This window comes from Typopeltis vanoorti, chromosome 12 (assembly GCF_054136105.1).
Source record: "Typopeltis vanoorti isolate ZY-2024b chromosome 12, IOZ_Tvanoo_1.0, whole genome shotgun sequence".
Taxonomy (NCBI): domain Eukaryota; kingdom Metazoa; phylum Arthropoda; class Arachnida; order Uropygi; family Thelyphonidae; genus Typopeltis; species Typopeltis vanoorti.
Window position 1 is genome coordinate 116249064 of NC_143560.1, and position 15559 is coordinate 116264622.

General features: G+C 34.5%; 1 protein-coding gene across 1 annotated transcript in view; it reads right to left on the bottom strand.

The window, feature by feature from the left end:
* LOC150101159 (ubiquitin carboxyl-terminal hydrolase 8-like) overlaps positions 1-14931 on the bottom strand; it is a 338380-nt gene extending 323449 nt beyond the window's left edge. Inside the window, exons 1-2 of the mRNA XM_090401220.1 lie at positions 14818-14931; positions 6578-6700 (exon numbers count right to left, since the gene is read on the bottom strand). Of these exons, the coding sequence (XP_090257346.1) occupies positions 6578-6678 (101 nt within the window). The 5' untranslated portion in view covers positions 6679-6700; positions 14818-14931. The remainder of the gene's footprint in view (positions 1-6577; positions 6701-14817) is intronic.
* Between the last annotated feature and the right edge of the window lie 628 nt (positions 14932-15559).

Here is a 15559-nt window from a genome sequence, read left to right on the forward strand (position 1 = left end):
GCTCCCTATACATTTTCTTCATCCCAACTCTACCTAAAGTGAATATAATTCCATGTTATCAGTAACTGCACCCTCCCCTTACTTCTTGCCCTTTTGATCCTCATGATAAACATTGTACCTCTCCATCTCTCCATTTTTATTCCCATCAGGATATCACCCTCAGTGAACCATGTTTATTCAATTTTTTAAGGAAAAAACTCAATCAGTGAAACATTTTCATTTCACTTATTTCTGATACTTCAGGAATTTGTAACAGAATTTCATTTTTAGGTCTATAACCAGTCCTACTCATGCACCCTCTCAGCTATGATTTCTCTAGTTATGATTTCCCTGCCCATGCTCAATCACTTTTATCACTACCACTTACATCATATTCAACTACTGCCCTCCCATCCCTGGCTATCCTCCATTCACGTTCACTACTGCCTCCAATATCTGCTCTCCTTTTACCATATCTTTCTGTCCATCCCCCCTTTGTTTCTCTGCTTATTTGTATATCTTGCATTCCTGCTCTCTCACCCTCATCTTTCACACCACTACTCTCCATTTGTAAGCTTATTAGTCTCATCAGTTTCAGTTTCACTCTCCTGACCTTTTCCATCATTTCTAATTTGATTATATCTCTTGTTCACATCACTCACTGCTAGAAGGAAATGTAATAAATAATGTTATGTCTTGTTAACATTGCTCATTACATTTCCTCTAGCAACAATCTTTTCAGTTGATCCTCACAAATCCACATAAAAGCAGTCCATCACTCTTCTGAAATTCTATTCTTCTCTCAAATGAATTCCACACATTAACAAACTGCATTCCTTTCTCCTCACACAGCTCTATCAACTTATTATTTATGATTCATGTTTTTCTTACCTCAGCAACACATTGACAACCTTTTCTACAATGCTGCTGGCTTTCATTCTCTGCAGTATCTTTGTAACATTATTTTTTTTTCTTGACTTTCATAGTCATATAAGACTCATGGGAGGTCAATGCGAGTCAAGACAAAGTCTATCAGACCACTCCTTACACTCATCGGCCATTTGCACTTTCACCCATCCTCTCAGGCACTGCATTCCATACTCCTACCACCCTCCATTCAAAAAACTTACTTCTTTTCCTTTTACTCACTACTTCCTTATGCAACTTCCATGAATGACCCTTGTTCCTTTCCCTCTTACTACCATATGAAAAATCTCACCAGTGTTAATCCGATAATAACCCTTCAACAGCTTAAATGTCTCAATTGTATCCCCACACTTTTGTTTTCTGTCCACTAAAATCTGCGGTGTGCATACCATAAGTCTATCTGCATAACTGATGTTGTACAGTCCTGATATCATTTCAGTTATCTGTCTTTCTACCAGCTACGGCCGGTGAAAATTTTAAGTGGGAGTGCTGCATATACAAAATTAAAAAAATAAAAATTCTTTTTTTCTTAATCAGTAACCAATTTATTAATAAATAAATTTACATATTAAAAAATTGCTTTATTAAAAATATTTCACCCTCACCACGAACAAACACCAATAATAAAAGTTTCGTATCTCACAGAAATAATGTGCGCAAGCATACGATACACTGCCCAAACAAGCAGTGTCGGAATCACTTGTAACGTGCAATGACAAGCATAAACGAATATCTGCGAGTCTAGCTGCAAATGGCGCGATAATTCTCACAGTGCGTTAGATCCCAGTGCATTTGTTTTGTGTAACGATAATTGAAAAAATATAATTCTTTTCATATTTTCAATAGTGACACCTCGTCATAATTCAGCCTTGTATCTATAATAAATAAATAATTATATGTTATTTTAACAAAATAAAATAAGATTTACAAAAAATAGTTCACTCTCACCACAAACACGCACCAATAATAAAAGTTTCGCATCTCACAGAAATAACGCATGCAAGCATACAATACACTGCCCAAACGAGCGGTGTCAGAATCACTTGTAACGTACAACGAGAAGCGGAAATGAATATATCGGCGAGGCTAGCTGCAATTGGCCTAACATGATAATTCTGACACTGCATTAGATCGCAGTGCATTTGTTTCGTAATCTAAAGCGTTAATTGAACAATTCCAATTATTAACTATTCAATCAATGTCAAAACATAAGCTGTAACCTTTAACATGTTGTATTGTATTTACATAATGTTGTAAGCATTGTTATTATTTATAAACACAAACAAAATCCTTGGGGATGCTGCAATATCACAGTGCTTTATGTATGAGCTGCCACTGCTTTGTACCCTCTTCAAAGTTACTTCATCCTCTTCAAATCCCAGTGACCAGATCTTAGCACAGAAATCCAAATGTGGTCTGATGAAAGCTTTATAGAATGAGACCATGAAAACTTTTATCCTCATGGTTAATGTCCTCCTCAATACTGCAGTAATTGTCTGAAACTACACAACCTTTGCAGTATGGCCTCTGAACTCGCATATTTCTATCTACAATCCCACCAAGGTCTCTTGCTTCCTCCAGTTCCTCCTGTATAACCCCACAAAGTGAAAATGAAGCATCCCATCTGTGAAGCCCAAATTTCAAAACCTTAAATTTAGCTGCACTAAACGGGTATCCTCATTCATCTACCCAGCATTCCATCTAATTCAAATCCTCCTGAAGGGCCAAAATATCAGCACTATTACTAATAACCATCTCAAGCTCAATATCATCTCCAAAAAGCTGAATATCTTCCTGTAGTCATGTGACAATATCATTCCCATAAAGACTGAACAGTAGTGGTCCCAGTACTGAACCTTGTGGAACTCCACTTATAACCTTCCTGGTCCCTGATAGCACTCCCATTTATACAACTCTCTGATATCTAATAAAAGAGCCAATTACCAATCTAATCCACTACCTTGATATCCAAACTGCATGTTGGAACTTAAAAACCAACTTGTCAAGTTGCACCCTGTCAAATGCCTTTGCAAAACCCAAAAACGACAGTCTATGCCTTACCCGCATCCATTGCTCTTGTTACTCTACTGTAAAAGGCAACTCAACTTTTGACAAATCCATGCTTGTCTGCATAAATTACCATTATAGGCCCATTTCTGTATAGTTCTTACCACTTCTTCCAAAATCTTAACAACTACACAGAAATAAAAATAGACCTAGATTGATAACTCCATTCTTCCACCACCCTTTATGCAATAGCACTATCTTGCTCTCCTTTCACTTTCCAGGAACTTTTCCCACTGTAAGACTTTCATTAAACAGCCAAGTTAATGGCAGGGTCAGTTCCACAGCATGTTCTCTTAAAACACGTGGGGGGAAATTCCATCTAGTCTCCCTGCCTTACTGACATTTAGCATGCTCAGTATTCAGGATACATCCTTTTCATTCATTTCTAACATTTCACCACTCATTATCCCTCTAGGAATAAAGTTTGCTGTGTAACAGGATGAAACATTCTAATAAGGTGTTCATCAAATATCTCAACTATGTCATCTGCATTGGTTATCACTGAGTCACATTTCTATCTAGCAAAGTTATCCATCTACAATCATTTTTCCTCCTGCTTGCTACATAGTCAAAAAACTCCTTGGGATTCTCCTGGGATTGCAGCGTAGGTCTCCTCTAATATTCTAATTTTTCTCTCCTTAACTTTCCTAGTATGAGCCTTATATTCTTTATGCAACTGTTCTCCATCTTTCTCTTTATACATCTTTCATAATTTCTTTATCTTCTCCAATTCCTGTTTAATATATCTAGTCATCCATTTGACTGCAAATCTCTTAATGTTCTACACTCAATGTATACAATGTACCACTGCCACCAATAATTTTTTTGTTAAGTATCTCTCATGCACCACTGACCTCTCTTCCTTTAAATGCTTTCATTCATTGTACTGCTGTAAACTGGTTTCTATGTCTTGCAATGTCTCAAAATTCCATATAAATTCCTTCTGCTCCTTGATACTTCTACATGCCTATTCATCCTCCAAGTCAGGATTACATAATCAATCTCAACAACTGGGGATAAGTATGACATCTCAGTCATGGCCAGATCCTCTGATGCTATGACCAAATCCAAAACTCTCGATCCTCATGTTCTCTCCACCACAAGCTGTGTAAGACAATTGTCCCTCAAGAAATCCAATAATGGTTACTTGCCAAACTAATCTGCCTAAACATTTCCTGCTCATCACCATCAATATTCCCAGATCTATAGCAACATCCCACTCAAGGATGTTGCTAAAGATCAGGACTGCAGACTCAATATCTTGTCCCATAAAATTTAAAAGCATTAATGGTTTCTATAACAATTCAACAACCTTATTTCCACTGTGATTCTCCACCCTGAGAAGGCACATTTCATCTCTTATCATGAGTAACACTCCATCACCACATTTACCTTCCCTATCCTGCTGACATATGACATACCCTTCAATTTCTATCCCTGTTAGTTCTATCCATGAAATATCTTGCCTCACATTCTCTTTCTGATGCTATGACCACCACTATCTCGTTTGTTTTTTTACTTTTCATATTCAAGGCATCAAGTATACTACTTGCAAAAGTTTCTGGACCACTCTCATTTACCAGATCTTTAATAATGGTATCACCATACATTGTTACTCTAAAGTCATTAGTTACCTGTTTTTCTCTATTTTGTTTAAAAATCATATTTTTAAATTATAATTGTATCATTAATTATTGGTTTAATTATTGCATTATCCCTCCTCCTCTCTCTCTCTCTCTCTCTTTAACTCATTCAGGTAAAATTATATTTTTTAAACATCTGGAGAGAATGAATAAGAAAAGTGAGACTGTGTGGATAGGTGGCAAGCACATATGCACTGAAAAACTTTATGCTTGAATAAGCATAAAGTTAATTTGGAGAAGTCAAGCTATTAATGATCCATACATTTTGAGGTCAGAGAAGTGCTTCATAGCTGATGGCAATTCTAAAAATAGTCTCTCACACCTTTTAGTGACTTCCATGTAATACTGATATCTTTCTCCATTTAATCCTATTTAAAGGAGTATCCAGAGCATGGTCTGCCATACATATGAACACGGAGTAAATTTTGTATTATTCAAGGCGATGTTAAAAGTATTTTTACTTAGTTATACTATAAATTAAAGATAACAAGAAATTATATTCTTGGTTTTATCCTTTACCAAATGTAAGCAAACAAAGTCCACAGGTGAAGTAACTGGGCCACTTGTATATGGAGGCTAATGACTTCACATCAATTGACTTAGTATCATATAATACAAAGCACATACCCTTACAGGCAAGTATAATGTTATGCATTATGGGAAGGGCTGAGACTTCAATAAAAGTCGAAATTGGTCTGGGTAGTGGCCCTTCCCATAATGCATAGAATTATACTTGTCCGTAAGGCTATGTGCTTTGCATTATGGGATATTAAGGCAACTGATGTGACTCTACATACAAGTAGCCCAGTTGTGAAATTACTTCATGTGCAAACTTTGTTTGCTTACACTTGGATGAAAGATAAAACCAAGAATATAATTTCTTGGCATCTTTAATTTATAATATAAACAAGTGAAGAAACTTTGAACATCTGTCTCTCTAATCCAGAGTATTTTAATAATAAGATGTAATACCTTTTGTCTACTTGTATATAGAAATATGACTTTTGCATTACTTCAACCTTGGAATCACTTCTGGGGTTTAGCTTCCACTGATGATACCTAAATAAAGGTTGAAACTGGTCTGAGTAGTGACCTTTCTCATAATGCATAGCATTATACTTATCTGTGAGGATAAGTGCTTTGCATTATGGTATACTTAAGGCAATTGATGTGAAGTAATTACTTCTATATACAAGTAGCCCAGTTGTGAAGTTATTTCACGTGCAAACTTTGTTTGTCTACACTTGAATAAAGGATAAAACCAAAAATATAATTTCTTGGCATCTTTAATTTATAATATAACCAAGTGAAAATACTTTAACACTGCCTTAAAGAATACAAAAATTACATCCATATTCATTTGTATGGCAGTTGGAATTGGCAGATCATGCTCTGGATACTCCTTTACATAGGATTAAATGGAGGAAGACATCTAAAATGTGAAGAAGACTATTTTTAGAATCACAATCAGCTATGAATCACTTCTCTGACCTCAACATGTATGGTTCATTAATTTACCAAAGATTTGGGTGACAATCATTCTGAAAGTAGGTAGCTTGACTTCTCCAAATTAACTTTATGCTTATTCAACCCACAGAGAGCATTATGTTAGGATATATCAGTTCTTTTTTACATTTCAGTGCCTATGTACTTAATACGGTTATAATGTGTGCACTGAAGAATCTGGGTAGAGAAACAGAAGAACTATTATGAATAATCAACAACACCTAATCCTTTGTTGTTTAATTTTTTGATTTCCAACTGATTTACACTGATGTGATTCATGATACATGAATTGAAATATTGATAATTAATCCATCTCAATTAAATATTTTTAACTGTGTTGACATATTACTTATTCAGAATGTATTTATATTATTCTATAAGCAAATTTAAACAGAAATGTTAACCTCCAGAATAAAATGCACAAATAAAAATTATACATTTTAGCTGTCACTTACCGTGTTGGATCAACATTAGGAGGAATATTTTTTGCCACCCTTAAATTGAGTTCACTTACTGACTTGGCCAAATATAATTTCTGGACAGTTATACCAGGCATAACTATGATTTAATTCTGCAATCTAGAAAAACAAATATCTTTAAACAAATGTTTTGTACAACTGATAAATTCATAAGCATCTTTGAAAATATGATATTCAATCAAGTGAATACTGTTAGTCCAGATGCAAGTTTGTGTGTGTGTGTGTGTGTGTGTGTATTCATTACCGATACAATATCATGTAATTGCTACAATAAGTATAACAGAAATTCAAAAAAATTCTGAGTGCAAAGATCTTCCTAATAAAGAATTCAAACATACAGGACATCTTAGCCAATTCCTAGGAGTTACAGCATTAAAAGCATTTGCAAATTTACTTAGAAATAACATAAAAAACATTAATTCATTAATGTCAATTATTATTCATTTTTGGTATAAAAGCAATCAATAACACAACAATTAAGCAAGCTAAACTTAAAGTATACACTATACAGCTCAAATTAAGTATCAAACAGCTAGTAAAATCTCTCTCTCTCCCCCTACACTGGAAATTTCCTCTCTTATTTTTAAACATATAATGAAAACTCTATCTTAAGAAATTGTGATGTTATGATTAGTTTTTATATTACTTCTTTATTTATTAATGTACTACTACTAATGGAAAATTTAGATTTATCAAAAACCACTTCACTCTGTCACTTCTGATTTGTTAAAATCTACTCTGTGTGCTGGTTGTTTTAGGGGAAAAAAATGTATAAACAAACAGAAGGTCCTACAATGGCCTCTACTTTGCCTACAGATAATTTCTTCACTGAGCACTTGGAAAACAAACTTTTGAACATGGCCACATGCAAACCTATAATTTGGTTGCTCTATGTTGATGAACATGCTGACACATTGGGATAGGAAGGTCATTGTTTCCTTTATAAGGCGACATCTGGATCAAGACTGTCAAAGGTTTATGGAATGCTCCTATGAGAGACTGAAGGTCTATGGACTGCAAAACTAGTCAATGAAAACATGAGGACATCACAGAAACATAAGCTATTAATGGGATTTATAGGAATGAGATAAAGGAATTTTTTTTTTTACTTAGCATGAAGGGAGCAAACAAAGTTGCATCTGGAAATTGTATAGTTATCGAGGGTGTTAAGACTAGATTTGTTGCTTGACAGGTGGTGACGGGTAGGTGGAATGAGTTGAAGAAAAGGCATAAGTATTGTGCAAATAATGGTTACTGTAAGCGTTCCATGATGAGTCTACATTCAGATGCCTGAGAAGATAACTCTCAAACCCAACCAACAGCAACCTTTATCTGCCAGTTTACAATGATTATATTAAGGTAGCCTACTTTGTACATATTGGAAGAAATGGTAATATGTGTTCATAAAAATGAATATATGTCAGGCAGATTCACTAAGCGGATAGCACCTACACTCTCCATCCAATGGGTCACAGGATCAAATCCAACCATGAGATTTGAATGTTATTAGGTGGTAGAAAAATTTCATCTCCAAATGTCAGACTACCATCCAACTTACTGGAAACATGAAACGGCCTGAAAAAAGTTGTTTGGTTTCTAGAATACAGGTGGCAAATAATGCGATCTTTAGCCCCACCAATGCATAAAATTTTTCATTGGGGGGGTGTCTATCTAGTAATCTGTTTTAAAAAAAAATACACACATACAAACTCAGTTCTGACTGTAGCATACACCATTGCAACTGCATAAGTCTTGCATGAAGACTCATAAGCACAATGATATTATAAAGAAAATTCACTATAATAAACTATACACTATAACTATGCCAGCCTGGTTGACTGAGTGGTTAGCGTACCTACTTTCCAACCAACAGACTGCAGGTTTGAATTCCACCACGGTATGGATGTTTGTGACTGTCTTTAGGTGGGAAATGTATTTCATTACCTGGTGTGTGTGACCATTACCCCCACTTATTGAAGGCCTCAAGTGGCTTGAAAAAGTTCCACGTTTGGTCTTTAGAGCAGGATTCTGGACTATGTAAAAAATCAATAAAAAAAATAATAATAATAATTTTTAAAAAAATGTCCCTCGAACTTCACTATAATCTATAGTGGTTCTCGTAGAAAGGCTTATATGGTGGTTAGACACAATTACTAGATAAGTTCAGGAATTCACAACGTACACTAGAATATAAATTAAATTAAACTTTAATATATATTTCTATTTTTTTGCATCATGTTGCCATCTTCAAAGGAACTTAAAATAAAGACGTGCATGCGGGAACTGCATACAGTAAATGAGGATGAAGCAGGAAGCTATTGTTTCTCCTAAAAGTCCTGATTGTGCCCCCTAGTGGGCTATGTGGTTATTCTTGGCCATTGGGTTTAATTTAATTTATATTTTAGTGTACGTTGTGAATTCCTTAAGTTATCTAGTAATCTGTAGTGGATGGGCCCGCTATTGGCCCACCCACTATAGATTTACAGAAAAACCTTTCATGAGTGGAAGCTATAAAAAAAATAACCATATTTACTTGAATATAACAAGCACTTTTTTTCCAAAAATGAAAGTTAAAAAATTATGTACAAGCAATATTGAAACAGTTTCAAAATTGCTTGTCCTTTTATCATTTAGGAATCATAAGATCACCATGATTTAAAAAAAAAACAACAACTGAAAATGGGTAGTATGTCTTAACAAGAATCTACTATTCAGCACCACTACTACTACTGGTCTCACATATAATTGGTGCGGTATTAATAAAAAATCACGCAACTCAACAACAAAGGCAAGCTGATGATTGTTGAGTTGAAATGCTGCTTCTCTTCAACCGAATTCAAAAATATCTGAAACTTCCATAATAACATTCACTATCTATTTCTTAAAGTTTTAAATTTTTTTCGTGTGAGAGGTATATGAAACTTTTTATTTCTATTTTCGTAAAGTAAAATCAGAGGGGCAAGATATATACAAGGGTGAGTTATATCCGAGTAAATACGGTAATTTAAAAAAAAAAACTATTTCTGTGGTGACTATGAGTTTACTAATACTGAGAGATGAATGTATACATCTTAATACAACTAACTCTGTTCTAATTAAAAATGCCCTCTTCAAATGTACAAAATTATATACATAAATTGTTCACAGAAACATTTCATTCCATTTTTTTTCTTCTAAATCTTTTTACTTTTATTTAAAATTTTATCTTAAACCTACCTTTATTTTACCCTGTCTTTCATATTGTATCTTTTATTAGCTTTTTTCATGTTTACTTAAAGTTTATTTTACATTTTCTTTAAATTATATTTTCACAGTGCCTTTCTTATCAGTGAATAATCTAATCAGTCTAACAACAACAAAACTTTAATGTGTACCAACTTTCCTACACTGGCTTCCCATACCATTCCAACTAATCAATTTACACTAAAAATATTGTCACCTTTCCTAAGGCTCCTGTCCCACTCTCGGGAAGAGTTCCTCTCCATCATCTCTATCTCACTAGGAGAAATGTTGCTCCTGAGCCTTTAATAAATTACATGGACATATAAATGTAACCATAAATGTAACCACAAGAATAAACAGGGTTGGAGCCAAATGGATGTGTAATCTTATTAAGAGAGATTCATAAGAAACGGATGATATGGAAGGAATACTATGTGCATAAGGATGATGTACGTCATGAAAATTATAAGCACCATACTAGAATAGTCACAACTGTTGTACGGAAAACTAAGTCTAAGTATGAAAAGAAACTGGCTCTGCATACCAGTTTCATGCCAGAATTCTATCGATATGCTGCAAGTAAAAGAAAGAAAGAAATATGAAAGAATAACTCTTCTGAATGCAGATGGTGTGAGTCACAGATGCAGAAGAAGTTGTCTGAGTGCCCATTTTGCTAAGAGCTATCAACCTTGTGTATGCAAGATCGAGTTCACTGCTATCTCTTCAATGAATGGGAAAAAGTTTATGAAGAGGAGGTATTAGAGCTGTTGCACAAATGAATAAGAATTCAATAGAGACTGATGGGATATCAGTATAGGTGTTAAAACAGTGTTCAGCTGAACTGGCTATTCCTTTGACCAGGCTATATAATTTGAGTCTCAGAACACGAAAGAGTCTGCAGAATGGAAAGAATGTATGGTAATCCCGTTGCACAAAAGTGGTGCAAAGAGCAATGAATCCAACTATCAACTAATCAATATCTCAGGAGTTGTAAAGATTTTGGAAAAACTGATTAGGACTCACATTCAGAATTGGGCGGGAGTGAATCTACTTTGCAATAGGTTTACTAAGGGAGGGTCATGTTTTAGCAACTTGCTCACATTCTATGATAATGTTACCACTGAGCTAGACAAGGGGAAATGGATACACCATGATACTTTGGAATTTTGCTAAGGCTTTTAACAGAATACAGCATGGAAGATTGATGCATAAATTGGAGAATATGGGTTTCGCTTATAAAATATTAGCATGGAAAAGAGAATGACTTACTGAAATATCAAAAAGTGGTATACAGGGGATGTGAGTCTGCAAGATTTAAGGTAACTAGTGGTGTACCACAAGGATCAGTCCTTCGTCTCCACTGTTATTCAATTGAACATTAATGATATTGAGAAGGATATGACGGGGTGACACATACAGCTATTTGCTGATGATGCAAAGACAGGTGGGGGTAATCAGGAATACCGCTGATATGCAGTACTTGCAGATAGCCAATGTCATATTATATTGGTGGGATTATGCTAGAAGAAACTGATCAGGCCAGGGATTTTGGAGTGTTAGTACATAGCAAGCTGAAGATCAGGGGCTATGTAGCAAAGATTGCAAATACAACTCAAAAGATAATTGCAATGCTGAAACAAACTTTCACATGTAAAGATAAGGATGTTATTTTGCCTCTTTACAAGGCATGCATAAGACCTCGCTTGGACTATTGTGTGCAGGTCTGGTCTCTGTTGTGATTCTGATACAGTGAAGAGAGTGCAACAGAGTGTTAAAAATGATATTAGGTTTGTGAAATACTAATTATGAAGATAGACTGAGAATTTGTAGACTGCAGACACTAGCAAACAGGAGAAAGAGGGGGTGACATGATTGACTCAATTGATGGTATTTTTCAATTTATGGAGAGTGGGGAAAGGACAAGAGGGAATCCTTGGAAACTGAGAATGAAAGCAGCTAAGAAGGGGCTTTGGTTGGGCATTCTTGGCTGTTAGGCCAAGAATTTTGTCAATGGTATAATTATAGGATTTAAGGTCATCCTGCATCTCTCCTGTTTCATCTTTGTTATGGAAGTGTGCCTGTGTGCACATGTTTAGTAACGGTGTATTAATCCCTCAAGATGCCGATTTAACTTTGGCGAAATATAGCAAGTGATAATTAAATATTTTTAGTTATTATCTAGTCTATGTTGTTAATTTCCTTAAACAATAAAATGCTGGAGAATTAACATATAAGCCTAAATACCAGGATTAAAACATAACTGGTTTGGCAAATATTAAGAAGTACAGTATTAAACAGGATTATGGCTATTGCCATAATTTGACAAAAGTTTGTTTCTCAAAATCTGACACAGTCAAAAACTGATGTTCAAGATCTTTGCAACTCTACTGAAACTATTAAGTCTTCAATTAAAGCTTTAAATAACCTTACTGGTAGGAAGAATAATAAGATCTCTTAAAAAACTAAGATATTAGTATTACTTAAATTAAGGGGATATTAAATCCCGCATAGTTTTAAAACCGAATAAGAAACTCAAAGATCGTAATCAGAGAAGCTTATTAGCTCTTTATACTTAAGATATTAATAGATGAATGCGAATTAGAAAAAAAAAAAAAAAAAACAGATCACATTCATCAAGAGAAAAGATTAAATTATCAGAATTTGACACATTTGTCAAAAGAGTAATTATTATTGTTGTTTATTATTTTAACGGCACAATAGAACACAGAAACTAAGTAAATAATTAATTTATTAACTTGATGCTGATATTTCGCTGGTATTATAACCAGGGCGCCAAAATAAGGACTCTAGTCTTTGTGTTGCTGCTACAATTTTGTTTAAGTACACCATGTTGTTTTAGTCTCGTGTATTGTGACAAACAGTGTTTTTGTGCTCTGAAGATGCTGGTTACAATACCAGCAAAATATCAGCATCAAGTTAATAAATTAATTATTTACTTAGTTTCTGTGTTCTATTATACCGTTAAAATAATAGACAACATGTTCGACGAACACATAAGTCTGTCCACATGAGTAATTATTATTATTATTACATAATACCACCAGGAGTCCAAGAACTCATTGCAGAATGGCACGCTACTTCACTACACACATCTCACAGTCTCCGCTACTACTTAATTCTTCTATTATAATACTACTACCATCAATGCCATCTACCACCCATTATCACCAACAACAGCAATTTTTGTTTGTAAATTGCATGTGTTCTGAAGACCGATTTTTCTGTACATGGGATGAAAAACCCGAGTTAATGGGAGAAAAAAACCCTGCTACCTCCATATGCGATCGGCTAACTCACCTTCAGTTGAAAAAGCCCATATAAGGATTCCTCCCATCATGATGAGAATTGAACATAGGAAGAATCGAACATCCAACGAGAATCAAATCGAAGTCCGAAATGATTTGAAAAAATTCAATACAAGTGAAATATGCAAGGCAACAGAAAATAGAACCTCACTAAAAATAGCCTTTCCAAAAGCAAAAAATGGATTCCCTATCTTTTAGATAAATATGGAAACATAACAAACAATAGAAAAGAAATTCAAGGCATCAGCAATGATTTTTACAAAGACCTTTATACAAGCAGCATAATTGGATCAAACTCAACAAACAATAGGCACGTGGAAAATGTCAACGATCTGCCCACAACAGAAATAGAAATCAAAACTGCTATCAATGAAATTATTATTATTATTATTATTCCTGATACCTCCAAGGAGTCCAAAGGCTCATCGCGGGAGGACATCTTCAACTGTCTCTACACCTTACCTCTACTACCAATCAACGCCATCTACCGCCTACCTCCAACACCACCACAACTAGTAATTTTTGTCTGTAAATTGCGTGTGTTCTGAAGGGCCGATTTGTATGTACACAATGAAATGAACACAATAAGTGTCCATGACCAGATGAAGTGTGTGCAGAGCTTTTCAAATATGGGTTGAACATCTTATTACCATTATTACTTAAACTGTACAATAGAATCCTAAAGGATGTGATTTTCCCTAATCAATGGCTGAAATCAAAAATAATTCTTCTTCTATAGGCCTATAAATTTATTATCGCTAAACTATAAAAATTTGACGAGAATAATCCTCAAAAGAATTTGTAGCCATCTGGATTCTGAACAACCACATGAAGAAGTGGGTTTCAGGAAAAAAATTTCTACAATAGATCATCTACAGATAGTTAATCAAAGAGTAGAAAAATATTTAGAATACAATAAACCTACATCGACTATAGCAAAGCATTTGATTCCATAGAACATTACCCTCTTTTCTGTGCTTTGAAAGACATGGGAACTGAGGAAAAATATATCTGGCTACTTCAAACCATTTATGAAAATAGTGAGAAATCTATCATTTTGGAGGGAAGTGGCGACTTCTTTGGGGTGGAGGGAGGTATCAAACAGAATGATCCCATTGCTCCTGAACTTTTTACAGCAGCCCTCAAAGCCATTTTCAGGGACCTGGATTATTATTATTATTAGTTGAGATCACAGGTATTCTTGGTTTTATCTTTCATCCAAGCGTAAGCAAACAAAGTTTGCACACATGAAGTAATTTCAAAACTGGGCTACTTGTATGTAAAGTCACATCAACTATATCTTTTAGCGCCATGATCATCTAATTGGGATAACACTGAAAAGTATGAATAACACCATCCATGCGAATATATTACGTATAACTGTATCCCGTGAAAACTATCTAAGCAATAATGGTTTTACATGACAGATCCAAGTAATGCAGACACTTCCGTATCAGCTGAGGGTGCACGGGTACTGATATCCGGATGTCCAATTCGGGTTAGTCGAAAAACATCACAGTTTCCTCAAACTTGCAAAAAAAGATTATGCAACGTTAGAGTAATGTAATATAAATTTCTACATCATAAATTTTTAAATCGCCCTTGGCTTAATACCAGCATCAATTATATATATAGCCAACATCGCATATAAATAATAACTTCACTTACTATAAGTAGTATATATATTGAACTACAACTATCAAGTTTACAAACACCATAACATCGCATGTCAAAATATTAATTTCATACGCCCTCTACGCACATTCACAATTTTCGCAAACTGTTAGATGGTGAAAAGGGATGATCTAATAAGGATAATCAGGGATGATTATTAATCATCCACGGGAATTCATGGCCAAGGACTACTACTAGGGAAACAATTCTCTTATTTGCCTAAAATTAATGTGATCACAAATATGTTGTTGCTGTTAATAATAATAATATTTTTTTAAATGTCAAATAATACTTAATTATCTGTCTAATAAATTACATGTGCATACATACAATTTAATTATCCACATAATTTATGTAATACATATAACACACATATTTATATAATACATATAATACTCGTATTTATATAACATACAATTTAATATAATTATAATTACAGGAGGCGTGATATAGAGCTCAATAGACGGTTTTTGACTTTGACGAGAACGGACGCATTTTAGATTGATCCTGATTAGATTGCATATAAGGTTTTTCAGGAATTGCACTGGCACTGATACAGTTTGATTCCTACTGTCTCCCCCTCTGCATGAAATAATTACAGGAGGCGTGATATAGAGCTCAATAGACAGTTTTTGACTTTGACGAGAACGTACACATTTTAGATGATCCTGATTAGATTGCATATAAGGTTTTTTAGAAATCTCATATTGCACTGGCACTGATACAGTTTGATACG